Source organism: Micromys minutus (genome assembly GCF_963924665.1).
Source record: "Micromys minutus genome assembly, chromosome: 11".
In the NCBI taxonomy this organism is placed as follows: Eukaryota; Metazoa; Chordata; class Mammalia; order Rodentia; family Muridae; genus Micromys; species Micromys minutus.
Window position 1 is genome coordinate 53,378,557 of NC_137980.1, and position 27,753 is coordinate 53,406,309.

The 27,753-nt window shown below is 44.7% G+C and overlaps 1 protein-coding gene and 1 long non-coding RNA gene across 2 annotated transcripts in view; one reads left to right on the forward strand and one right to left on the reverse strand.

The window, feature by feature from the left end:
* The first annotated feature begins 88 nt into the window (after positions 1-88).
* Positions 89-12,109, forward strand: LOC308427490. Its single transcript, XR_013975251.1, has 3 exons — positions 89-184; positions 1,257-1,467; positions 8,800-12,109. It is a non-coding gene; the product is annotated as an uncharacterized lncRNA (long non-coding RNA).
* Positions 12,110-14,260: 2,151 nt separating this feature from the next.
* The window catches only part of LOC308427456 (DNA (cytosine-5)-methyltransferase 3C-like), a gene marked incomplete at both ends in the record, with an annotated part of 28,413 nt that continues 14,920 nt past the window's right edge, over positions 14,261-27,753 (reverse strand). The window contains 12 exon segments of the mRNA XM_080925576.1: positions 14,261-14,402; positions 16,776-16,894; positions 17,312-17,381; positions 20,253-20,338; positions 23,768-23,916; positions 24,265-24,355; positions 24,914-25,059; positions 25,838-25,922; positions 26,606-26,792; positions 27,189-27,301; positions 27,561-27,644; positions 27,647-27,693. Of these exon segments, the coding sequence (XP_080781702.1) occupies positions 14,261-14,402; positions 16,776-16,894; positions 17,312-17,381; positions 20,253-20,338; positions 23,768-23,916; positions 24,265-24,355; positions 24,914-25,059; positions 25,838-25,922; positions 26,606-26,792; positions 27,189-27,301; positions 27,561-27,644; positions 27,647-27,693 (1,319 nt within the window).

Genomic DNA, 27,753 nt, shown 5'->3' on the forward strand with positions numbered 1-27,753 from the left:
TCCTTGATCGACAGCAGGCGTGCCCGAGGGCGGGGAAGCAAGCCTGTTGGGCACGTGGTCAGTTGCGACCAATGACGTGTGAGTTCCTCTAGGAGGCGGAGTCCAGCTACACATTCTCGTTTGCTGTAACCCAGAAGAAAATGGGTTTGATCAAGATGGATTATTGGATGGGCTCAGGAGGAAGGTTAGTTGATAGAGTGCTCGCCTAGCATGCATGAATCCCTGGTTTCGGTCCCCAACACCACAGAAGCCGGCTGTGGTGGAACACACTTGTCTTGCCACCAAATGGTTTTGTCATCAGCCTCTCTCTGAGGTACATGAATGAGACCCTGTCTCAGAAAGAAAAAAGACAAACTGGGAATGCTGGGCTGTTCCCATAAACCTGAACAGGAAAAAGAATCACTCTAAATTCAAGGCCAGCCTGGTCTATAGTAGCAGGCTAGCCATAGCTACACAGTGAGATCTGATCTCAAAAAAAGGAGAGAGGGCCATCGAAATGCTTTAGCAAGTGCATGCCCCCAACCCTACAATATGAGTTCGATCCCCAGGACCCACTGATAGAAGGTGAGACCGGTGTCCTGCAAATTGTCCTCTAACATATATGTACGATGCCACTCTCATGCCTCCACACACACAAATAGGCCCACAGATAAATCAGCCTGCTGTAGTTGGTGTGAACGTTTAATCCCACAGCAAGTGAATCTGAGTTCAGGGCCAGCCAGAGAGGTACACAGTGAAACTTTATCTTTAAAAAAAAAGATTACGAGCCTGTTTTAAGTTAGGATTACAATTACTGTGATGAAACATGACCAGAGCAACTTGGAGAGGAAACTGTTTACTTGCCTTACTTTTCAATATCTCTGTTCATCATAGAAGGAAGTCAGGACAGGTGTTGGGAATTATGCCCAACACCCACCTGCTAAGGGTTAGCTGAACTGTCCACTTGCATGCCTTTACTTTGGGAAAACACACCTTCTTTTGTAATACTAATGCCCAGTCACAAGCCTACTCCACACCTGTTCCTGCTTTTGGCTACCTCAGGAAATATAGACTTCATCCCAGGGAGTGCTCCTCCACCCAGCAGCTAGGGAATTTGCATACTGCCTGAGCCATGTGTTTTCTGTATATAGGGAAACAGTTTTCTATGGATACCCCAAACTTGGGAGAATATTTTATGTAATTCTTGTTCTAGAAAACAGACTTAAAAGATACAATTTAATATAATGAGTGTGATGGTTTGCATATGGTTGGCCCAGGGAGTGGCACTAGTAGAAGGTGTGGCCTTGTTGGAAGAAGTGTGTCACTCTGGAAATGGCCTTGGAGACACTCCTCCTAGCTGCCTGAGGATGCTCAGACTGTTCCTGGCTTCCTTTGGATGAAGATGTAGAACTCTCAGCTCCTCCTGCACCATGCCTACCTGGATGCTGCCACGCTTCTGCCTTGATACTGAACTGAACCTCTGAACCTGTAAGCTAGCCTCAATTAAATGTTTTTATTTATAAGACTTGCCTTGGTCATGGTGTCTGTTCACAGCAATAAAACCCTAACAAAGACAATGAGGTATTAAAAGCTGCTTCATCATGCATACATATATAAGAACTTGCAGCCAAACTTTTGGCGTGAAAGTAGTAAACTTAGTATTGATTTTAGAAAGGATTATTTGCACTGTTAAAAAATTAGTTTTGCTTTTCCAAAATTGTGGTTATGCTCTAATGTTACAAACAAAACTTCAAAATTATGGTAAAACCGCTGGTGTTCCATTGGATGCAGTTTGCAGTTTGCTCACAGGCTCAGGATTTTAACTCACATATTTGTAATTAAGGAAAAACATCAGGCAGGTAGAGATTGTTGCAGCTTTGACAAGGGTTGGTGAGGATGTGGAACTTAGGAGAGCATTACAGCCTGATTTACCACTTCGGCTGCCATTCCAACGAATTATCATAGATTTAAAAGATTGCTTTTGTGCTGTTCCTTTGCATCCTCATGATTGTGGAGGGGTTGCTTTTGGCTTGTCTGCTTGTGGTTTTGAAGAGCCCTTGAGGCAATGGGTGTCTTTAAAAAGTTTCGCCTCAGAGAATGACTGATGGTCTTTTATTGTTTTGCAGCTGCCTCAATGGCGGGACATTAGGACTTAAAATCCTCAATGTTTAACTGTTGTAGATGCCTTGTTAACTAGAGTTTTTGCTTTTATAGTGAGCTCTTTAATTTTGGGAAGTGGTTGTTGCTCCAGAAAAGGATCCAAATAATTGGTTTATCAGTCATCCTAGTCCCCCTCTACAGTTAACTGAGGGATGAAAAGTTTTGCAGAAAATACAGAGGAAACAACAGATATTATATAGATTATGATCAATTGTTGGCTGTCTGTATTTTTGCCTTACACCACAGCAGTACTTTTGGCAAAAGGAACCATTAATGTGAATTCACCTTTTTTCCTCTTTAAGTAAAGTTTTAACATCCTATTATGTAACCTTTGCTGTGTTAATATGAAACTGTATGATAGAGTCATGAAGATTTTTTTTAAAAGGGAATATCGTAACCTGATGAAATATGTGTTCCTTATTCTAAACAGCAATTAAATTGGTTATTACTAAATACTGATGTTTGGCTTATTGTATGTGCAAACTTTTCAGGCAAAATTGATAAATCATTATTTGAAAGACAAGTTGTTAAAGTTCTTTTCCCTATGAATGCTTTTATGTTTCCTGTAAATTTATGCATGCAGCCCATAGATAATGCAATTGCTGTATTTATAGATGGTTCATCTGTGGGAAAGCAGTATATACAATTGGATCACGTGTTCATTCTCTTGAGTTTCCCCCTGCTGCAGCATAGACTATTAGATTACGTGCTGTAGCCACTGTTTTTAAAGGTTAAAAAATTAGTTAAACTTTAAATTTATATACTGATAGCTGATATGTAGCTTATGGTTTACAATTGCTTGAAATTGTTTCATTTTTAGATACTGCTAATTATTGAATTTTGCAGTTGTTTATACAAATACAACTTAACTTGAGAGAACTTATTGTCCCATATTTTATAGGGTATTTAAAAGATACTGAGTTGCCTGGATCACTTAGTAAAGGCAATGCCACAGCAGATTTGTATACCAGGCAGATTATAATCTCTTTTTTTTTTTTTTTTTTTTGCCATCAAAATAGTAATGGTGTGAGACAACAATTTGAAATTTCTAGATAATGTGCATGTCAAATTGTAAAGATTTGTCCTGGATGTCCTCAGTTTCTTCCTATACCACACAATGGTGTTAACCCTCGAGGACTTGTACCTAACCCATTATGGCAAATGGATATTCCTCATATTTCTGGTTTTAGAGAATTAAAATATTTATTTGAATATTAACACCTTTTCAGGCTGTCTAGTTGCAACTGCTTTAACTGGAGAAGCAACTAAAAGTGTATAGTCTCTGGACAATTGTGTTCTTAAAAGTAACACTGATCCCATCTCTGACAGACAACTGAAGCCAGAGATTGTAATAGATCCAAGAAGCATTGGAAAGAGCTCATTTGAAATGTAGAGATTGTTCAATGCCTTTACAATTACTGGTATTTCCATCTGATCATACTCCAACAGCAAAGGCCTATGTTATGGGTACATTTATTAGCGTCACCTTCGAGAATTGTTATTTCTTACCCAAAGCTGTTATTAATTTAATAATTTAAAGCACAAAAGTATCAGTACAGACCTTTGGGAAAGAGCCAAAAGTTATCGTTACACCTTATACAAGACAGTAAGTATGCTTTTTAGCACAAACCTGTACAGATTGGGCTGTATTTTTATGCAGTCCTGTTTGTGAACTTGGTAATCAATATCCTGCTAATTTTAAAGAGCATCCCATCGTGTTTCCTAACGTGGTTTCCTCTATCCCTGTTCTCCATGACAGGTTAGTCTTTACAGATGGATTTTCTGATGGCTTTGCTGTTGTAGTATCTGAAGAAATTCACAAAATCTATCAAGTAGCAGTTAAATCTGCTCAAATGGCTGAAATCATGGCTGTGCAGTTTGCTTTGCAGAAGTTTCCTGAAGAAGCCCTGAATATTTATATTGATAGTGTCTATGTTGCTCAGATTTTGTTACCTCTAGAAACTGCTGCTTATATCACCCCTGTGTCAGTAGTTCTTGATCAGTTATTGAAATTACAGACTTTGATATGGCAAAGAAAATTTTCTATATTTGTAGGGCACATTAGAGCCCATACTGCCTTTCCAGGACCTTTTTTGAGGGGAAATCGGCTTGCAGATACATACACTCACCCTCTTGCACTGGTTATAGAAGAATCTAATGTGGATAAAGCTATTAGTATGCATACTAAATTTCATTTGAATGCAGGATCCTTAAGATTTCATTGTAAAATTACAAAGAAGCAAACTCTACGAATAGTCACTCAATATCCCATGTGTACAGAATTCATTTCTGCTTCTAATTTGGGAGTCAATCCTAGGGGACTGACTCCCAATGATATTTGGCAAATGGATGTCATGCATGTCCCTTCTTTTGGGAAACTTCAATTTGTACATGTTTCAATTGATACTTATTCAGGGATGATATATGCATCTGCACATAGGGGTGAGAAATTAAAAGATGTCAAAAATCACTGCTTGCAAGCCTTTGCATATATGAATGTTCCCAAGAAAATTAAAACAGATAATGGTCCTGCCTATTCCAGTAAAGGGTTTGAACAGTTTTGTTCAGATTATGCTATAATTCATAAGACTGGAATCCCTTATAATTCTCAAGGACAAGCAATCATTGAATGTGCTCATCGCACCATAAAGATGTATTTGTCTAAAACAAAAATGGGGGAGCATATCTCCACTCCTGCGCATCTATCCTTAATTTTATATATGTTAAAAATTTTTAACTCCAAATTCTGAAAGCCACCCTGTGATCGATATTGGAGAGTGTGCCCAGCACAGCAGGGAATGGTGTGATGGTGAGATCTTGCCTCCCACTTGTGGCAGAGACCAGATCTTATTTTGACTAGGGCTCAAGGGCCTGATTGTGTCTTTCCTCAGGAATTACCTTTCTAGGTTCCTGAGCAATGTGTTCATCCTGTGAAACCCATGGAGTAATAGTATTGATATTAATGAGGAGGATAGTCTCAATTGTTCTCAACAGGAATGTTTTCTGAGAAGCCTCTGGGAGAGTGAAGACCCCTCAGTGATGACGAGGATCCCGGGACCTGTACCTGTGCCCGTGGATCGAACTGGAGAGAATCAACTGATTCTTGCACCAGGAGGATTTTGACCGCAGCTGTTATTAGTGCTGTTTCAGCAGCTGCTCTTGTAGCTGCGGTTTTTTTGAGATTGCCCTTCCCCACCTTATTGCCACAGCTACTTAGTGGAATTTTCAGGAGAGGTGGCTGAGGCCTCTCCACTTAAGTTAATTTGAAATCATTCATTTAATTGGCTATGCATTCAGTTTGGAATGTTAGATTTGAATTAACTCAGTACTGTTACAGGAACAACGCATTGTGGTTCAAAAGGCTCATAAGACTGTGCTAGTATCAACTCTGGACAATATTAGCCCTTAAAGCAGCTTTGGCATATGCACTCCCTTATGTTGCTTAGGCAAAAGACAAGCCCAGAGCCAAGCTGTCAGCTGACAGGCTAGCAGTAAACAACTCTACAGCTCAATGAAGCATGAATAAATTAGGTGGCCAGAGACGAGAAAACCCACAGGGGTGCTTGTCAACCTAAGACAGAGAGTCCACGGGGCCCATGTGGGCTTTTCAAGGATGGGTAAGACAAGTGCTGACGTCCCTGGGTGCCTGATACAGATCCCTAATTTTAAAAAATAATTTTGGGGGGAAATGTTGGGAGTTATGCCCAACCCCCAACTTGTGGGACGGGACAATTGGCACCCAACATGGGGCTCAGGCTCCCGACATCTTGCTCTCACACAGGGGGAATGGGGGAAGGAGATCATTGTGTGGCATAGTGTGAACTTCAGTTCCCAACAGCTAAGGGTTAGCTGAACTGTCCACTTGCATGCCTTGACTTTGGGAAAACACACCTTCCTTTGAAATACTAATGCCCAGGCACAAGCCTACTCCACACCTGTTCCTGCTTTTGGCTACCTCAGGATATATAAACTTCACCCCAAGGGGTGACTCCTCCACCCAGCAGCTAGGGAATTTGCATACTATTTTTGTAACTGCTTTTGTAAGTGTATATATCTGGAGTTGGAGCCAGTTGGAGTTGGAGTATAGAGTAAAGCATTTCTGGTAGCACGAATGACTGAGCTGTGTTCTTTCTTTCAAGCTCTCAGGCCTTCACCTGATTCAGAGTAGCTTTTGTAGTGCGGGTACTACACTAAACATAGCTTTTGACCTCCTCAAGTTTCTACTCTGGCAAAGGAGTCAAAGTAGATAGATACATCAGTGACTAGAAACTTGGTTTCTAACAGATCAGATTAAGGGCTAGGCAGAAGTAGTATATAGCAAGGTGCTTACATTGTGTGTACAGGCTCCCAGATAGTCTGGGCCTAGTCCCAATTGCTGAAGCCCAGAAATGGCTAGGAATCTGAAAAGGTGTCAGTGGATAACTTATTGATGCTCCTCCTTCCTCCACCTCCTGAGTGCTGGGATTGCAGTCATGTATTACCATGCCCATTTCATATGGTATTAGGAGTCATACCTAGGGCTTTGGGCGTGCTAGATGAGCACTTTGCCAGCCACACTCTCAGTTTGCACACTGCCAGTGTCCATGGTGAGTAGATCTCCACGCATATTACAAAAAACTTGACTTCACTTTGCGGCACAGGAAGACATCCCAGAGTTCACACTGGTCCCAAAAGATGAGCTACTACACTTATAAAAGGGTTAGTATACAGAGATACAACAAAAGAAAACAGCAGAGCATGCTGTGATCTCAGAATATAGTGGGTCAGGAGGACCAGGAACTCCATGTACAGCCTAGGCTACATGAGACTCTTTTTAAATAAAAAAAAAAATTAACATTATAATAAAGAATCAATAACAATTATCTATCCAAAATATTATAAATGCTTTGGGGGCAACATTGATAATACCATTTATAATAAAGACATATCCTAAGTAGCAAATCTAGCAGATCTAGATTTAAGCTCTGCCTCTCTGCTAGGGCTTAAATGAGATATGTTCTGACTAGGATCATAGCTTAACAGCAGAGTAGTTGTCTGACATACATAAGGCCCCTCCATCACTCTGGGAGGAAATAGGTCTGTATAAAGTTTTTCTTCTTTCGTGCATTCAATTTTTTATGCAGGTGTATATTTGTGTGCATGTGTGTCTGTTTGTGTGCCAGTGTGCATGCATATGTATCTCCAGGTATGGAAGCCCAGGGTTGAATCAGTTATCTTCCTCTCTCACTCTTCACCTTTTATACTGAAACAGGGTCTCACTCTTGAACCCAGAACTCAACAATTCTCTAGTCTAGCCAGTCAGCTTACCCTGATGATCCTCCTTTCTGCTTCCCAAGTACTGATATTACAGATGGGATGCTTACCCACCAGGCTTTTTTGTGGGTCCTGAGGATCCAAACACTGTTCCTCATGCATGGATGGCAAGCGCTTTACCCTAGCCCTGTGTACAGTTCTTAACACCTTGCACCAACATTACAGTCTATTGTGATGTAGTACATAGAGAGACTTCAAAATCCACACTCAATTAAAAAACAGGGCCTAGGGACATGGCGTCATTTCATAAAGTGCTTGATGTGCAAGCATGAGGACCTGATTTCAAGCCCCAGCATGCACATAAAAGCTGGGCATGGCCCTGGGGAGGAGGAGACAGGAGTATCCCTGGAGCTTGCTAACCAACTAGTCTATATAAATCTCTGAGCTCCAGCTTCAGGTGGTGTGTGATTGAAGAAGACACTGGTGTTGACTTCTGGTCTCTATCTCTCATGCACTTGGGCACTTGAGCATACACAAGCACACACGTACACACATACACAGTGGGTATTTGTGATGGTTTGCATATGCTCATCCCAGGGAGTAGCACTATTAGAAGGTGTGGCCTTGTTAGAGGAAGTGTGTCACTGGGGATGGGCTTGGAGATCTTCCTCCTAGCTGCCTGAGGATGCCCAGACTGTACCTGACTTCCTTTGGATTAAGATGTAGAACTCTCAGCTCCTTCTGCGCCTTGCCTGCCTGGATGCTGCCATGTTCTTGCCTTGATGATAATGGACTGAACCTCTGAACCTGTAAGCCAGCCCCAATTAAATGTCATTTATAAAACTTGCCTTGGTAATGGTGTCTGCTCAGAGCGATAAAACCCTAAGACAGTATTGATTTCTAAGATCAATGGCAGAGCAGAGCAATTCTACAAAATGCTTTTCTGGGGGAGTCTGAACAGTGGGCATTTAGCAACTTTGTATACTAGCCCTTCAACTTTACTGTAAGTCTAAAATTATTTTAAAACTCCAAGTTTTGGGGCCAGTGAGTCAATACAATGGGCAAAAGCAGTTGCCCACAAACCTGATGACCTGAATCCCATCCCCAGGACCCATATCATAGAAGGAGAGAATCGACTCCCAAAAGTTTTCTTCTGACCTCCACATATAGTCTGTGGCTGTCAACACACACACACACACACACACACACACACAAATTAATACATATAAAAAATTAGCTTGCTGGGTGGTGGTGACAGAGGGAGGTAGATTTCTGAGTTCAAGACCAGCCTGGTCTACAGAGTGAGTTCTAGGTCAGTCAGGGCTACACAGCAAGACCCTGTCTCAAAAAACAATAATAAATTTAATTCCAAGTTTTAAAAACTCAAATTTTCTTCTAATTTGACAGGAAAAGAAGAAAAGAGGGAAAGAAGATAGGAAAAGAGAAAGGAAAACAGTGGAGGTGGGTCAAACGTGGAACGGTAGCAAGAAGATAACATTGTACAAGTGCCAAAGGCTGCCCGGAATCTTAAGTTCCACGAAACCAAGCAATGCAAGTCACAGCCAGAATCAAGGAGCAAAGATAGATTGGCTTCAGAGATGAGACCTGTACTCGCTACCCCTAAGCCTGACAGCTGTGTAACCCCATGAAGGGGCATCTCCCAGATCTCTCCCTATAATGGCAGTGGTCAGGCCTCCCAGGCAACTGCAGGAAATAACAGCTCTCAGCCATGCTTCCCAACAATCATCTGAGCCACACACCAGCTCTGTAAGGCTGACAATCCATAGCTGGGGAATGGAGAGACCCAAAGAAGATACCAAAATACCCTTGCTCACATGGAAGGATGGGCCAGCCACCAGAACCCAGATCACCTGGCTCCAGAGAGGAATAAAGAACCAAGAATATCCCAGGGCAGACCCTTAAAACTTGGCTAGAAAACAAGAAGGATGGAAGCAGAATGGGAGAGTCACGTACCTGCCGCACACCCCACCGTCATCGTCACACAGCTATGGGACTGACCCAGAACCAGGTCTGAAACCAAGATCCTTACCTTGCACCCAAAGCCTCACTTCTTCGCTAATAAGGGACGTTGAAAGCACGGTGCCTGCTGTTGCCAGCACTGGCATCATTAGGCAGCTGCTGCACATCTGGGCAATACTGTCCCGTCCTTTCTAAGGACGTCATGATTCATAATCATTGCTTGCTGTTCTCATTACCACTGTCCTCATTGCCATTAGCACCGAGATGACAGGTGGCTTTCAGATTCTGAATGCCATTTATTACAAGTGTAAACCTCGCTGCCCATAAGGCACCAAGCACAGCATTTTCCCCAGATCTCTTCCACGGACTTTACTAACCCCAAAGGTACACAGGGCGTGCCATTTCCCCCTTTCAAATGTGAATCTAAAAACTCCAGAAAATTAAGGCATCTGCTCCAGGGAACACAGCAATGTGTGAGACCCCAGACACAAACCCACAAGAGTACAACAAAGACCTACACGGGATTCCAACTCCAACCTTTGTCCTAATAGCTTCATATTCTCTATAGCCACACAGCCTTGGTCACTCAAATTCAAGCCTAGCCCATCCTGAGAAAAGTTACAGATTACAACAGCCCCCTCAAGACCTATGCTATCAGCCCTACAAGCAAGCTGAGAAACCCCAGAGCCCCTCACCTGGAGGGCCTGTTGTTCTCTTCTTTTAAGGTTCTTCTGAGGAGGGAGCTGTTTATTCTGCTTCATCCTGCCCTGGCATTTGGTACAGTGCTGTACACAAGATGGCTTGATTGTGTGGCAGCCATCCCTTGGGTCCAGAGTCCTCGGGGAGTGGAGGATACAGGTCCTGACTTTTGCTAATTGCCAGTTGTATCACCATGGCAAATCTCCCCAGGGATGCTTTAGTCAGGGGCAGCTTTCTAATAACCTCTGTAGTTTCCCATCCTTCCACTTGCAAAGCTTCATCCCCACCCTGTCTGCTCTGAGCCAGACCCTATGAGAGAGACGCTGACCTATGAAGGTACCACAGTCAGCCATGTCATACCATGAGACAGAGAGGATCAGTATGAGTTTGATAGGGGGGTCACATGTACCCCATGTACTTCTTAACCTCTATTCTACATGCTAGTAAGTGAACTATGCACTCCCTGGACCCACATGGGCTCTGAATGTGTGACATCCTGTGTGATGGTTTGTATATGCTCGGCTCAGGGAGTGGCATTATTAGGAGGTGTGGCCTTGTTAGATTATGTGTGTCAGTGTTGTTATGGGCTTAAAACCCTCATCTTAGCTGGTTGGAAGACAGTCTTCTCCTAGTGGCCTTCAGATTAAGATGTAGACTCTCAGCTCCTCCTGCACCATGCCTGCCTGGACACTGCCATGTTCCCTACTTTGGTGATAATGGACTGAACTTCTGAACCTATAAGCCAGTCCCAATTAAATGTTGTTTTATAAGAGTTGCCTTAGTCATAGTGTCTCTTCACAGCAAAAAAAAAAAAAAAAAAAAAAAAAAAAAAAAAAACCCTAAGATGAAAATTGGTACCAGAGACTGGGGTATTGCTGTGATGGCCTGAAGAGTCTACCTGAGGCTAGTAAAGAGATGTATGTTAATTGCATTGACAAAGGAAGTCTCAAAGAATCCCAACAGATTTTTGTTCTCTGGTTAAGCCTCATGAAAGAGTCATAAAGAACAGCTGAGACTTGGCACTGTGAGAGGCCATGGAAGGTCACTGGTGAAGGCGCAGCCTCTGTTGCAGTGATAGCCCAGGACTGAAGGGTCATGCAAAGGAGTTGAGGCTTGGCACCATGAAGAGAGCCTATGAGAGCCTATTGGTAAAACCTAGTTGCAGTGGAAGACCCCAGGATATTGAAGATGCCAGTACCATGGAATGATCACCAAGAGCAGCAGCAGCAGTGGAGTAAATCAACCTGAGCTTAGAGTGCTACAGAGGGCAGGGCTGGGGAAGTGACACCAGCCCTTTGGAGGCACCCAGAAGATCATGTGTGGATCCCAGACATTGAAACAAGAAGCTGAAACATTGTAGTTGTCTTGGAGACCCCAAGATGTTCAAGATGCCAGAGCCATGGGCTACCTGCTGAGGAAAGCTGCTAACAAAAAAGTTGATTGCAGTCAACAAAGATTAAAAAGGACTTGTGGAGATCTGAAGACCTCTTTGACATCAGACATAGAGATGCAGTTTGGAGTTTGCCCAGCTGGTATTTTTGTCTTGCTTTGAGGATTACAATAAAGTGGTTGGATGAATTTCAGAAGAGACTTTGAACTTTGGACTTTTAACATTGTTGAGACTGCTATAGACTACGAGGACTTTTGAAGTTTGACTAAATGTATTTTGCATTATGCTATGTTTAGGTATGGCCCCCATAGACTTATATTTTTTAACAAGCCTATGGGGACCCAGGGAGTGGAATGTGATGGTTTGTATATGTTCAGCCCAGGGAGCAGCACTTATTAAGAGGTGTATCCCTGTTGGAGTATTTGTGGCCTTGTTGGATTATGTGTGTCAGTGTGGGTATGGGCTTAAGATCTCATCTTAGCTAGCCAGAAAACAGTCTTCTCCTAGTGGCTTTCAGATAAAGATGCAGAATTCTCAGCTCCTCTTGTACTATGCCTGCCTGGATGCTGCCATGTTCCTGCCTGGATGACAGTAAACTAAACCCCTAAACCTGTAAGCCAGCCCCAATTAAATGTTGTCCTTATAAGACTTGCCTTGGTCATGGTATCTGTTCACAGCAATAAAACCCTAACTAAGACACCTTAAATTCTAGGTGACTCCCGCTAAACTAAGGAGGAGCTACCAGAGGCTGTTGAAGTTTTAAGTGTGAAGGAACAAGTCCATTTTTAAATGGTCGATAAATATGATGTTAGTCTGGACATTCAACTCACTATACACCACAGTCTAGAAAAAAGATTATGTTAAGTGCCTTTGAGATGGTCCAGTGGGTGCCTGCTGTACAAGCCTGATGACTTCAATTTGATGCCCAGAGCCTATGTAAAGGTGAAAAGAGCATCTGTTCCACAAAGATGTCCTGTAACCTACACATATGCTGTGCTACACACACGGTGATGGTGGTGGTGGTGGTGAAGGAGGAGGAGGTGGTGATGATGATGATGATGATAAATGAAATTAAAAACTTAAAAAGCTTCTTAGAATCACAAGAGCCATTCCCAGATGGCCTGGTCACTAAAGGTAGGTGCCCCACACAGCTGGATAATTGAGCAGTGGGGTTCAGCAGAATCCCATGGAAGTTGTGAGGAGTTGTAGAAATCAGGAAGCATGTTCTTCTGAATGCGTGTTCTCTTAGTCAGCTTCCTCAGACATCTAGAGATGGGTGTTACAATCAAGCTTTTGCCAAATGTCCTAGTTAATTCGTATTGTCAACGTGACACAACCTAGAGTCACTGCTGAAGGAGTGCCCAGATCAGATTGATCTGTAGCAATATCTATGAAAAATTATCTTAATTGATTGGTATGGGAGGTATGGGTATGGTATGCCCACTGTGGGCAGCACTATCCTTAGGCAAGTGGGCCTGGGCTGTATAGGAAAGCTAGCTGAGTTAACCAGTGCGTGAGCCAGTAAGCAACATTTCTCCATGGTTTTGCTTCAGATCCTGCCCTGACTTCTCTCAGAGATTGTGCATGACCTGGAAATGTAAGACAAATAAGCCCTTTCTAAGTTGCTTTTGGTTAGAATGTGGGATTTTGGTTTGGTTTGATTTGGTTTGCTTTACTTTAGGGGGAGGGTTGTTTTGTTTTAGACAGGGTATCACTGCTTAGCCTTGTCTGGCCTGGAACTTATTATGTGGACCTGAAGAACTGCCTATCTCTATCTCTCCAATGCTGGTATTAAAGCTATGCCACTGGGCCCAGCAGACAAGAGCAACAGAAAATAAACCTGAATATTGAGGTTTAAATAGGTCTCTCTAGCCCACTGTCATCCCTGGAGCAGCAGCAAATGAAACAGAAGCTGTGGATGGGGTTAGCTGCAAGGATTGTCAGAAGCCCCTTGGGGGATGCTGACGGTGGAGTTCTATGGGCATTGCTAATAGATCTCAAGCTCCATGAGCTCCCTGGGGACCACAGGCATCCCTGTGCTTGATGCCTGGATAGCCAACAGCACACTTTCACAGAAAAGCAAAGTGCAGATGAGATTATTGTTGAGAAATATTGACTTTAATTAAACAAAGCTGTAAATTCTATGTACCTGCCTAAAATGCTGCAAAAACTGTGGAAACAAAACACGGTTTTCCCCATGTTGTCACATGGTTCTATTGTTTGTTTTGTTTGGTTTTCATTTGGGGTTATTGGTTGGTTGGATTGTTTTGGTTTTTCAACACAGGGTTTCTCTGTGTAGCCCAGGCTGTACTGGAACTCACTCTTCAAACCAGGCTGGCTTTGAACTCACAGAGGCTTGCCTCTGCCTTCCAAATACTGGGATTATAGGTGTATACCACCACCACCTGGCTTGCTTTTAACATCTTAGTTGAGAAAACCATGAAAAGCATTTTGGGCTGCTCTAAGATGCTAGTCTGATCTGTGCACAGGAAGTTCGCCTATATGGGCAGGAGACCCTGCTACCCCTGATATATAACTGTGTATACATACATACATACATACATGCATGCATGCATGCATGCATACATACATACATACATACATACATACATACATACATACATACATATATATATATATATATATATATATATATATATATATATAAAACACTGTCTATATAGTGAGACCCCACAGAGGTGAGACAAGGAAAGGCAGAGCTGGGGAGCTTCAAGGATCGGTATGACTAATTCCTAGCACTAACCCCAAGACCCCAAAACTCCCCAGTCCCGGGTAGGACTATTCACATGCAAAGTAGTCCTTCAAGGGGGCAAACAGGTGTCTGATGACTGGCACGCTCCAGGACTTTCCCAGCAGCTTCTGGCGGGCACCACGGCCCATGTTGGACACGTCTGTGTAGTGAGCAGGAAAGCCAAAGATCCTGGGAGAGTACAGAACAGAAAGACACGAGGTTAGAATGGTTCATATATGTCCCCAGCATACCAAGAACAGCTGTGTTCTGCAAGTTCAGGCCTGGGAAAACTATCAGGTTGCCACTGCCTCTGCCTACAATTACCTTCCCCATGCCTTCTGTCCAGACTGCTGGACTTAAAGGACCCTGCTGGACTACCAGTTTCTCTGGTTCCCAAGAACACTTGCTGACAGCCAGTCATTGAGTCACGGGTCACTGATGCTGTCTGTGTCTCCTGCACAAGGACTGTGTCCCTGATTCTTATGTGTTGCTGCCCAGGGACCATTCTTAAAGGCCTGAATTAATCCATGAATGATTGCCAGATAACCAGCAGACTTGTATTTGACTTCAAAACACAATGAGAGTTTAGCAATTTCTTGGGGTGGAGAAATGTATGTGTGTGCATGTCTGTATACATTTGGCTAAAGGTATTCTCAGTCCTTAGAGTTATTCCTCAGGACCAAACATCCACTTTTTTTTTTTTTAATTTGAGACAGAACCTCTTGGAATTTACAAATTAGGCTAGGCTGATTGGCCAACAGGCCCCAGAGTTCCTCCTGCTCTACCCACCATACTTGAATCAAACTCAAATCCACACACTTGGCTGACAAGCTATCACCTCAGCCCTGCAGTTTCTTTATGAAGAAACAATGTCAGTCACACACACACACACACACACACACACACACACGCATACACCAGGCCAAATTTTCAACCCCAGTTCAAATGAGTACAATTTAGATCTCAGAGTCTACCTATGACATTTGTCCAAGCATACACATATATAGAGGGAAATAGCAATGCACATGTAATAACATTTAAAAGAAAGAGATGCTTATAACCCAGTTCTAGAAACAGCACAGTGGGACAGTAGCTGGCCGCAGGATTGCCCTCCTTTACTTTGACAGCAACATCGTATCATCTTTCTGCACCAAGTCTCAGAAACACATGTCTGTGGTTACATAGTATCGCAACCACATAAGTCACATTTCATGCTACGCTTTCCAGATCCAGAAGATTCCACTTCATGGAGAGACTGAGCAATGTTACCTACAGTTTTTCTACGAATCAGAAATTGCTATTTTTCAATTATTTGAATTAGTTGGTGCATATGCATATGTGTATGTATTTGTTTGTGTACATATTCACCACAAGGTGTGTTGATGCCAGAGGACAACTTTCCTGGGTCCAGTTAAGGTTGTCTAGCTTATGTGACAAGTGCCTTTACCTGCTGATCCCTCTCACCAGCCCAGAAATGAACTCTAGGCTGTGTATAGTTCATGCCTATAGTGTAGCACTAAAGAGAATAATGGGAGACAGAAACAAGATAATTTGTAGCCAACCTAGACTACATACTGAGTTCCAAGCTGCTTACCATATAGGCTAGCTATAGAGTGAGACTTTGCCTCCCATCCCAAAAAGTATATTTGTTTTAAATCTATCTGTTAAAAACAAGAAGCAAACCAGAACTGAAATTTATAATGAAAATAGTCCATATAAAAGTCTTCAGAACAAAGCTACAACATTAAGAAAAAAAAAAAAAAAAAACACCTTGAAATCCAAGAGATGGTCTTCAAGTGACAAATGACAACTTAGCACAATAAAGTGTAAGAGGTTAAAGACAGACTGTGACCAAGGAGGGGTCGCTGTCCCGTGAGGAGTGTGGCCATAAGAGCTGTGGGTCCTTTCTCCTCAGAACCCAGCAGGTTGGGACAGAAAATTTTCTAAGCAGTGCAGATGGCAGAGAGGCAGCACTATCTAATGATCTGATGCCCAAGATTTCTTGTCACCAACATGTCACCATTTCTGTGAGGAAACAGAAGCTAATTCTGAAAAATGCATTATTATGCCGACCCCACTACCCAGGCCCAGTGGGGCCATGGAGAACTGAGAGGAGCAGCTGCTGCGTGTGCTGCTGCCTCTGACCACATGCTCCCTTCCTGTTTGCGTCCCCACAGGTTCCCCCTCCAAGTGCAGCCTTGACTACTGCGGGGAGTTAGAATGATAAACACCCCATAGGCTCTGACATTTGAATACGGTCCCCAATTGGTTGTGCTGTTTGGGTAGGTTTAGAAGATGTGTCCCTTGCTGTAGCCAGAAGAGCTTTGTGAGTTTAAAGACTCCACCATCTCTACTACACTCTCTCTGCTTTCATGCTTGCAGCTCAAGATGTGAGTTCTCAGCTTGCCACACCAGCCACCACTCCTGCCTGCCCTCTTCCTACCGCCCTGCCTGATTGACTCATCTCCCAGGAACCATACGCACAAATAAACTCTTTGTTTTAGAAGTGTCCTTGGTCCTAGTGTCTTATCATAGCAATAGAAAAGTAACTAATGGGCTCACCTTTCGAGCTCAGTGCACCATAAAACGTCGTCCTTGCCATTCATGACGACAGGGAAAAGCTGGTTTTTCCCCTGTCTGATGGAGTTCGACTTGGTGGTTATTGTCTGCACTTTCTTTAACTGGAGAACAAAAACAACATCTCAGGGTGAGCACAGAAGGCTTCCAAGTGGGCTCGGGCTCAGAAGACCCCAGAGGGGGCAGAGGACAGAAGGCATGAGGTTAGGGAGGTGGCAGACAGACACCGAGGCAGACCGAGCACATGGAGGCCTTTCTGCGAGTCTGTGGCTTCACAGCACACAGCCCTTTGCCACAGCATCCACCACTGTTCGTTACTCCAAAGAGCATCTGCAGCTCAGCTCCTGTGTGTGCACCACTAACCACTGCAGAGTCCAGCGGCATCTGCTTCTCACTTATCTCAGAGCAGAGACAAGACAGGTCCGCAGGGAAAGGGGCCCAGCACCAGGAGTCCGTGAGGGATCGGGCATCACCACGTGGACAGAGCCAAGGTCAGTGCCACAGGCCACTCCACAGCTTACCTTCGCTGTCCTACTGAACTCCAAGCAGTCCTGCAGCTCGAGTTTATCATTCTTGGAAGCTATCACGGGCCTGGGAACAGCCAAAACCCGTTACTCTCAGCGTCTGCATGGGAGGTCCAAGCGAGAGACCTCACCAGTCAGACGAGGAGAGAATCTGCTCTGTGTAAGTGTGATCTGGCAGTGACCAATGCCAGATCACAGGATGAAAACACACAAGTCTGTGTGGTAAGGCCAAGGGTCTCCTGGTCCCTGGAGAGCACAACCCTGTGCCCGGAGGTAGAGTTGCTCTGAACTGTAAGTTTTAGTACTGGGCAAGCCTGGGCTCCCACACAGGGACAGGAGCACTACCAGGCAAGTATGACAGAGGAGCTTGGTCTAAATCAGTGGTTCTCAAGTTGTGGGTCTTAACCCCCTTAGGTGTCAAATAGCCTTTTCCCAGGGGATGGGGGAGGACAGATATTGACATTACATTATGAAGTAACAATAAAATAATTTTATGGCTGGAGGTCACCACTTCATGAGGAACTGTATTAAAGGGTCACAGCATAAGGAAGGTTGGTGAGTCACCTTCATATGAGCATCTCACACTTTGGAAACAAAACTCAGGAGGCTTTTAATTAGGTGCCATCCTCAAGAAGGACATTCAAACTTTTCACTTTCTCTCTGGCAACCTGTTTTGCAAACGCTGAGACAAACAAGCTGACAGGGTAAGATATGGAACGAGAGGCCCTCACAGCATCTGCATGCGGGGCCATCTACATCGAAATGGCCTCAGTTGGGAACTTCAAAGTCAAAATAAAAAAATGAATAAATACCATAGAGGCTGAGGAGTCACACCAAGCATCTCCCTTGACTATGACTTCCAGCTGTCCAATGCCATTTAAAAGCTATTTACTGCTAATCCATGTATGTGTGTTTAATGCATATGGACCTACATGCCACAGTGCATGTCTGGAGGTCACAGGACAATCTCGCAGAGCCAGTTCTCTCCACCTTTACAGGAGTTCTGGGGGTCAAACTCAGCCATGGGGCTTGTAGAACAGGCTCTTTTTACCCACTGAGCCATCTTGCTGGTTCCTTATCCCCTTTTGTGTCCTCCGTGGACCTAAGTAAGGTAAGGGGCCAGAAGAAAAGGGACATGGAGGGAGCAGAAGAAAAGTTTAGTGTTCTATAGATTCAAAACTCAAGATTCATACAAACACTGAGCATGGCAAACGCATTTGATCCCAGCACTAAGGAGGCAGAGGCAGGAGGATCTTTGTGAGTTCAAGGCCAGCGTGAGCTACATAAGGAGTCCCAGGCCAGCCAGGGCTAAAGAGTGAAAAGATCTGCACAGACAATGACACTCAGTCCCACTGACACTCCATACTCCGCTGTCACCCAGCAGAGCTCACTCACAGTAGCCCATCGTCTTAGCCTGGAAGCTACCAAATACATAAAGGAATGCTCAAATATCCCGCCATGCTGCAAACTACAAAGGTCACTGCCACCGACCTCATTGGCTTTCTTATTGGATGGCACGTCCTGGGGCACAGCACAATGGACCATCTCAGCTCCTTCTGCAATCACCGCCTCATTACTGCCCCCGTACCCACTCTATTTCCTTCTCCTAGACAGTGTGTGCCTTAAATTAACTTCCATTAATTTAAGCAATTAATCTCTTGGAATACCCTATGCCCTTGTATAACTAGCAGGCACCACGCATAGGCCTGCACTATGCAATCAGAGACACACACATAGGCCTGCACTATCCAATCAGAGACTTGCATCTCTCTTTCAAAGCCATTCTTAACCTAAGAACACTGATCTCCAAGCTGGTCTAGGGATTTCCACCTACCATCTGTCCCAGAGCCTTCTCTCCTGCCTGGAATGGCTCCATTCCTTCACTTCCACTGGATGAAGCCTCTCCTTTCCCCACCCTAGTTGCCAATGCCACCTCCCCAACCTTGAACATACAATCACTCACTGTGTTCTCTGCCCCTCCCGCCAATAAGTCTGCTCTACAGCCCCTGACATCACCATGTCCCGCACTGAACTGGCAGCAATCCAGTGCTTGGCAAAGAGAGCTCAGATGTTGAATAAACCAGCCCATGTGATCTCAAACAAGAACGTGGTATGTCTTAATTAGATGGTTGACTGAATAAATCTCAACTATCCAAGGGACAAAAATAATATTATTTAAATTAATTTTTTTATTTGAATTTTTAAAAATTTACAATATCTAAGAGCTGTTTCAGGACCCTCTGACCTCTGCCCACGCTTTGACAAATTCCAAAAATTTTTATGCTTCTACTACAATCTTCTGAAAGTGTTTCTCAGCTCAATTCACTTGCATATCTGGGATGGCCACTACGGTCACATTTTGCATCTTAGTGAGTGAACTGTTCTTGGCATCACAAGAGGAAGAGAGAAGGAGGCCTGTGGTGAGCCACTCGTTTTATGTCTAAAACTGAGAACTACACAGTAATAACTGATAAAAAGAAAGGATATGAGTCTGAAGAAGTGCAGGGAGGAGTATGAGGAAGTTTTCGAGGAAGGAATGTTATAAATAAATTATAATCTCAAAAGAATTTTCCTGAAGGGTGAGAAATGCTCCTGACTGAGAAGACTGGAGGGCGGTACCTGGGCTACTCAGCTGTGCCCATGGTTGGTCACCAGGTGTTGGTTCAGGGCCACCTCATCTCAGGGACAGAAGGAATAGTGTTTTTAATAGTTAACATCTGCCAGTGGAAGCCTTAGCATATCGGGAAATAACAAGGAGGCTTGACAGGACTCATGAGAAACAGCTGCCCTGAAGCTGGAACAAGGCAGCTGCCTGAGGAGTCCTGACCAGGGCTCCAGTTCTCCAGAGCAACCCAAAGCCGGAACTTTCTAGAAGGCCGGAATGTCACAGAAGACAGGTATAACTCTGCTATGTCATCTGTCCCTCTCAGGCTCTTACCTGTTCATTCCGGGTAGGTTACCCCAGAAGTACCGGGCTCTGTGAGCAGCAGAAACCTTGATGGCATCGATCATGACGGGGTTGCACTGCAGGAAGAGAAGGGGAGCTGCTGGAGGCAGCTGGATCAGAGATGATGTATGCTTCCAGCAACGGAACAGTGACTGAGACAGAAGTTGGTACCAGGAGCTGTGACGATGCTGCTTGTTGGCAGAATGTGCACTTTGGATAGAAAAGCACCTGAATGTTAAAGTTTAGAAGTGGGGCGTGCTAGTGGGAGTGTGGGCAGTGAGGCTGAGGGCAATGTGGGCCTGGCACAGGAAGTTTCAGAAGGGGAGAGAATTAATGACATCTACAGACCATCCTTCTGCTGTTTTGACAAAGAGTATGGCTTCGTTCTGCTTTTGTCCTAAAAATCTGCTGGGAGGAGGGAGTGTGGGGGGTTTGGGGGTTTGGGAGTGGGGTAGGGGGTCTAAGGGGTTGGGGGGTGGGGGGTATTTCAAGATGTCTGAGTTGTGTAGTTACCAGAAATCAATCTTATGCAGATCCAGGATGGGAAGGTCTTTATCTAAACTAGATAAAGAGAAATATAATAGGTACAGTTTGAAGAGAAAAGAAGCACCAGGAAGTGTGATGCAGCTAAGTCCAGATAGAGTTTAAAGAAAAACCAAACGCTAAAGGAACTAAAGGGAGTGATGACCTCAGGCAAAGGCCCCATGCAACCTCATTCCAACTTGTGAAAAGGCATCAAAGAAGAGCTGAGGTAGTGAAAGAAACTATCAATGATAGATGCCATGGAGGGTGGGGGGCAAGTTCCAGCTCCACAAAACAGCAGAACTTGGCAGCTCTGGTCACATGGTTTTGGCTTTAGAACCTAAAATACAAAAAAGGAGCTATGGAGCTGGAGAGATGGCTCAGCGGTTAAGAGCACTAACTGCTCTCCCAGAGGTCCTGAGTTCAACTCTCAGCAACCACATGGTGGCTCACAACCATCCGGGGATCTGATTCCCTTTCTGCTGTGTCTGAAGACAGTTGACAGTGCACTCAAATACGTAAAATAATAAATAATTTTTCTAACAAAAGAACATGGTGGCGATGGTTATACAACCTTGTGACTGCTAAAAATATTAAATGCACACTTATAAAAGAAAGAAAGAAAGAAAGAGAGAAAGAAAGAAAGAAAGAAAGAAAGAAAGAAAGAAAGAAAGAAAGAAAGAAAAAAGGAAGGAAGGAAGGAAGGAAGGAAAAAAGGAAGGAAGGAAAGAAAGAAAGAAAGAAAGAAAGAAAAAAGGAAGGAAGGAAGGAAAAGGAAGGAAGGAAAGAAGGAAAGAAAGAAAGAAAGAGAGAGAGAGAGAAAGAAAGGAAAAGAAAGAAAGATAGAAAGAAAGGAAGAGAAATAAAGAGAGAAAGGAAGGAAGGAAGGAGTTACAGGCTCTTCCTCCATGGTTCAGAGAAGCCACTTAGGACAGGTGAGTGTCAGGGTTGTCCCGGCAGAAAGGCCCAGAGAGACCACTGTGTAAACTGTGAAGATGAAGCCTGGATTGTATTGGAGAACCCACAATATCTGTCATGGCTGCCAAAGAGAGCTGTAGAGTGGTGTGACATCAGCCCGTGAGAAAGAAGTGTACTGTAGTCAACAAAGCTAAAAAGAGATGGAGACCTGAGGAGCACTTTGACATTGACTTTTAAACAGTGTTGAAGGAGTGAAAAACTATGGAAAAATTTGAAGTTAGGCTAAAAGCACTTTACGTTATGGATGACTACAAGCCTGAAGAAGAAGGCAAAGAGTAGAATGTGATAGTTTGGTAAGATTGGCCCCCATAAACTCATATATTTAAATGCTTAGCCACCAGGGAGTGGAACTGTTTAAAAGAATTAGAAGGATTAGGAGGTGTGGCCTTGTTGGAGGAAGTGTATCTCTGGGGGTGGGCTTTGAGGTTTCAAAAGCCCATGCCAGGCCCAGGCTCCCTCTCTCTCTCTCTCTCTTTCTGCTGCCTGTGGACGTGGGTATAGAACTCTAAGCTACTTTTCCAGCACCATGCTTGCCTACATGGTGTCATGCTTCCACCATGAAGATAAATGGACTGAAACTCTGAAATAGTAAGCAAGCCCTAACTAAAGCATTTCTCTTATAATAGTTGCTTTAGTCACGTGTCTCCTCGCAACAATAAAACAATGACTAAGACAGCTAATCTATTCCTGAGAATACTGGATAACAAGTCATGTCAGATCTACCCACTCTGAGTCATGCCAGTGACAGAGTATGCTCCAAGGTAGAGGTACTTTACATCAAACTCTGCTAAGTCAAACTCTAGTTGTGGAAAGATAGTATGGGCAATGCTTGGCTCAGGTTACCCAGCCACAAGTACACATGGTAGTTGGAAAAATAGCCAATTCCATCACCCCTGGGGCAAAGTTGTAAAGCTCTATAGAAAACTAAGGTACAGTACAGGTATGGTGGCACACACCTGTAATCCTGGCACTTCGAGCTGGAGACAAAAAGACCAAGAGATTAAGAAAAGCATAGGCTACACAAGACTTTGTCATAAACTAACATGGGGACTGGAGATGTGACTCAGAATTAGTGAGCACTGGCTGCTCTCCCACAGGTCCTGAGTTCAATTCCCAGCAACTACATGATGTCTCATAATCACCTATAATGGGACCCAATGCCCTCTTCTCAAATGTTGATGTATGTGCAGATAGAGTACTCATATATATGAAGTACATAAATCTTTTTAAAAATTTATTTATTATATATAAGTACACCATAGCTGTCTTCACACACCAGAAGAGGGCATCAGATCTTATTACACATGGTTGTGAGCCACCATGTGGTTGCTGGGATTTGAACTCAGGACCTTGGGAAGAGCAATCAGTGTTCTTAACCACTCAGCCACCTCTCCAGCCCTTGAAGTACATAAATCTTAAAGATAGAAAGATGAAAAAATAAGGAGGGAGGGAGAAGAGAGAGAGAGAGAAAAAGAGGGGGGAAGCTAGAGAGACAGCTCAAATGGTTAAAAGTACTGGCTGCTCTTCCAGAGGACCTGGGTTCAATTCCCAGCAACCACATAGCAGCTCAAAACTGTCTATAACCCCAGGTCCAACACCCTCACACAGACATACATGCAGGCAAAACACCAATGCACATAAAATAAAATAAATATATTTTATTTAAACAGAAAGAAACTGAAATCCAAGAAATCTACCTACAACAGGATTTGATACATATCAAGTGGTGTATAATTAACTTCTCTGTGATTCCTAAAGCCACCATTTTCAGAAGAAAGAGGAAACAAGAGACTGTCTGAAGCAGAAGTAGAGGTTAAGGTGCCTTGTGTGGACAGGGTTACCTTAGAGATGAATGTCTCTGCTGCATTCGAAAGAAAGAAAATGTCTGTGCTGTATACTTCACCCTCAGATCTAGCCACAAGCCAGGGAATCTTTCCCACCTGTCAGCACTCAGGAGACTTCAATACCAACATGGACTCCCTGGCCCAAATAATCAGGCCACTCACCTCCAGGAATCGTGAGATGTCCCTCTTGTCACAGACCTCCATGGCTACCACATTCTCAAACATCCAAAAGAATGGACGGTCATCCTCCTCCTCGGGGCAGGAGTAATTTAGCAATCGGTAAAACTCAAAGAAGAGCCGGCCAGTGCCCTCTACATCCATGAAAAAACATCGGAGAACAGGGATTGATCGAAAGCTTCGGTACGAGGCTACACATTCCCGAGAACAAGAGAGTCCCACTGAACCCTATCTGTAAAGCCAACACAACCCGACCTCTTTAGGCTCTGAAATGACCAGGCAAGAATATGGGCAGCAGTGGAGCACTGTTCCCTGACATCTTCCTGAAGGCTAAGGATTTGCAAAGGGAACAGGTAGCACATAAGGATTGAGGTGCTACCAAAGAATGAACAGAAGCAGACTGCTTCTTCTCCGGCCACCACACCTGGACTAGCATTCAGATATGGTAAGATCTGTGTGAACCAAAGCAAATGGCTACTCACCAAACAGGCCTTTCCTGACAGGATTCACACAGGAAAGATCATTGCATGGGCTTCCACCAATCACCAGGTCGAATGGGCCCCATTCTTCAATCTAAGGAAAAACCACAAAAGGCTGGGATAAGTCTGAGGAGGGAGGGAATGGAAGCCTTGATTCTGGGGTACAGAAGGTGGCTTGGAAGTTTCAGGTACTTGCTGTGCAATCCTGACTACCTGATTGTGATCCCCAAAGCCCTGAATCCACAAGCTCTCTTCTCATCTCCACAATTGTGTCATGGTACTGGCAGCCACATCTATGTGTGCGCACACATGTGCATGCACATACACTATAATACCAATTCTGATAATAGCAATAATAAAAATTTGTCTTAATATAAAATAAATGAAGCTTGGATTCCTAGTGAAGTAGCTAAGAAACTCAATTCTAGAAAATGTGTTAGTCAGTAACCCCAGTTACAGCCCATAAAACCTGAACAGTCCCATTACACTGAAAGAAATTGAATCATTCCTATTTGCTACTCTTTTTTTTCCTGAAATGTCTCTGGTTCCCTAATACCCACAGCTCTGGGACTGAGGGAAAGAGATACCACGGCATAACACCAAGGTGCAAGAACAAGCAAGAGACGAACCTCAGGATAAAGGCCACCCTCACCTGTTCCTTTGTAATGTCCCTGATGTCGTCCACATATTTGATTTGGCCTTCATGCTTAATGGTTCCTACAGCAATGGACTCTGCACAGACTTCAGAGGCAACATACTTCTCCACTTTAATACCCAAGTCCTTCAGCACCAAGTACCCTGCGAAGGATCAAAGAAGAATGAGATAAGAGGCCAAGTGTGGACCATCAGCCCCAGGGTCCCCTCCTGTCACCTCAGGGGATCTGTGTCAACTCCTGGGGACCTCAGGACATTGGCCATATTGACTGTCTCACTCCAGGTATGGGAAATGTCACAAAGTGAAGAGAAACCATGAGTGAGGAAAGTAGCTGTTCCCTAATTGACCATAAGGGTTTTATGCACGCAGAAGGAAACATGGAAGAATGAAGGGCAAAATGCAAGAGCTAAGAACCATGCCCCTTTAAACGGGGCGAGGAGCACCAAGAGCGTCAGCAGACCTGAGAGAGCAGCGGTGCTGACTGAGTCCCGCAGGAACAGAAACCGAAGACAGAAAAGAACCAGCACTGAAGAGCACTGTTTGCTGGAGAGCACTGCCTGGTGACCCAACACCTGCATGTCTGCCAGCAAACCCTCAGATGCTTCAACAGAAGGAAAACAAGATGCCTGTAGGGCCAGGGAGGGAATGTGGCAGGAACAGAGACTTGCCACCAAGCCTGATACATGGGCGACCCAAGGGGCACAAGTTGTCTCTGATCTTCACGTGTGTCTTTGGGGCAAACAGGCTGACAGTCACACGTACATAATAAGCCCAATAGCAGCGTGAGCAGCTGAGAGGCTATGAAGTGCAGCACCAACAGGCACACACCACACCTCTGTGCTAATGTTCTCAGCTGTCACATAGGAGGCACCTTCAACCTGCTCAGATGCTTCCTTCATTGTCCCAGGGCATCATACTGACCCGTCGCAATTCCGTCAAACAGAGACAGGACTCTGATGGGCCTCCTTTTAGCTGCAGGAATCGCTGGGTACAACTTGGGCGGCTCCTGCTAGATAAGGAAAGAGACCTCAGAGGATCCGTCCAGCCTGCAGGGCCCAGTAGCTTTGATGGGAACTAGAGAAGGCGTTTGGCACAGGCTGGCCATTCTGTCCTTAGACAGGAGGCCCAGCTGCCTTCTACAGACACACATGGACAGATAAGGAGCTTGACTGGTAACTGCCAAGGCCTCTAAGAACAGAAGATAAACTCCAACAGTGTGGGAGCAGCTGGCCCTCCCCTCTGCAGAAGGCACTGGAAGGGAAGATTGTCTGCTAGAGGTGTCAGCTAGCAAGGGCTCCGAGTCTGGCCAGATGGGTTTGAGGTTGAAGTGGTCTTAGCAGATGGGGTCTTGCTGCTCTTTCCCAGATGGATTCAACCTCAATATTTAACCCAGGCTGTGTCAACTCAACACAAAGCTCATGGATCAGCTTTCTGTGCTGTGATTTCAACCTTTCTTACTATGCCTGTTACAGTACCTTTTGCTTGTTTTTTAGACAGAATCTGACTATGTAGCCTTGACTGGCCAGAAACTCACTATGTAGACCAGGCTATCCTTGAACTCAGGACACAAGCCTGCTCCTGCCTCGTAGGGTCTCAGGTTCAAGTTTAACTCTTGCTTTGACATATACAGAGGATTCCAGCTTTCTAGGGACCATAATTGAAGGGGTCAGTGCAGAGCCTGTGACTTACAAACTCCTCCAGGTCAGGATCAGTAGTGAAGAAGTCTTGCAGGCGCATGTTCCAGTCCTTCCTTCGCCGGAGGACGCCATGGCAGCGCTGTGGTAGGCACATGTAGCAGCTCCAGGGTTCCTGCAGCTTGGCATCCTCGGCTGTGCCTGTACCCACCAGCACCTCCAGACACTCCACACAGAAGCACCTGTGGTGAGTGTCCAGAGACAATGGGCACCAAGATTCCCAGGCAATTGTCCTGCAGACCAAGTTCCCTGGAGGATGACCATCCCTGCCTAATGGTCAGCTTCCGCCTCCAAGTGTTGTCAGCTTAGGACAGGATGTGATTTTTTGGATACGGACTAACCCTCCAATCTAGACTCCTCCAAATCTAGACTCCCTCCCACAGAAAGCTCACAGGTCTGACTCCATGGGCACACCTGACCTGAGCCCAGCACAATGCATCAACCCAGTACAAGCTGTGAGCACCACAGACACCCACTGGGTGCTCCCTCTCTGGTTTTAGCTGACTACACAGGCTGGATCTGAGGTATAACCCTGCACCCAAAGCCCTCTTGTCCAGCCCGCATTGAGGGTCACTCACCTGCAGCAGCTCGTGTTACTGCACAGGAGCAGTTCACGGCCCTCACAGCACACGGTGCAGTAGGACTGATAGCCGTCCTCATCGTACATGTAGAAGAGCTCCAGGAAGCGGTCCTGGCCACCAGAGAGAAGCGGGTGAGGCTGCAGACCTGATCTCAGCCATGCCTGGCTAGCAAGCTGCTCGGGGCCCTAGCTGGTGGCCTGGCACCCTCTTCAGCAACAGTCCATGTAACCTGAGTGTCTTGTGGACACTTTTCTGCTGTGGCACCTGTCCCCCAATCAAGAAGGGAGTGGTGGTGTGCCCTGGGGAAGCTGTTCACTAGTGCCTGGAGCAGGAAGTGTGCTGGGGACCCGGATGGGGGACAAGACTTACCCGGCAACTCTGACAGAGCCCACCCTCAAAGAGGGGGTGGAAGGATACAGGGTTCTTCCTACCGCAGGACAAACAGCGGTCTGAAATAGAGATGGGGTGTCAGAGTTTATGGAAACCAAGGGCCTAACTTCAGCTGCCTAATTTTGAGTCTGACAGTTCTGAGCATTTGCTTTCGCCAGCACTGCACTGAGAA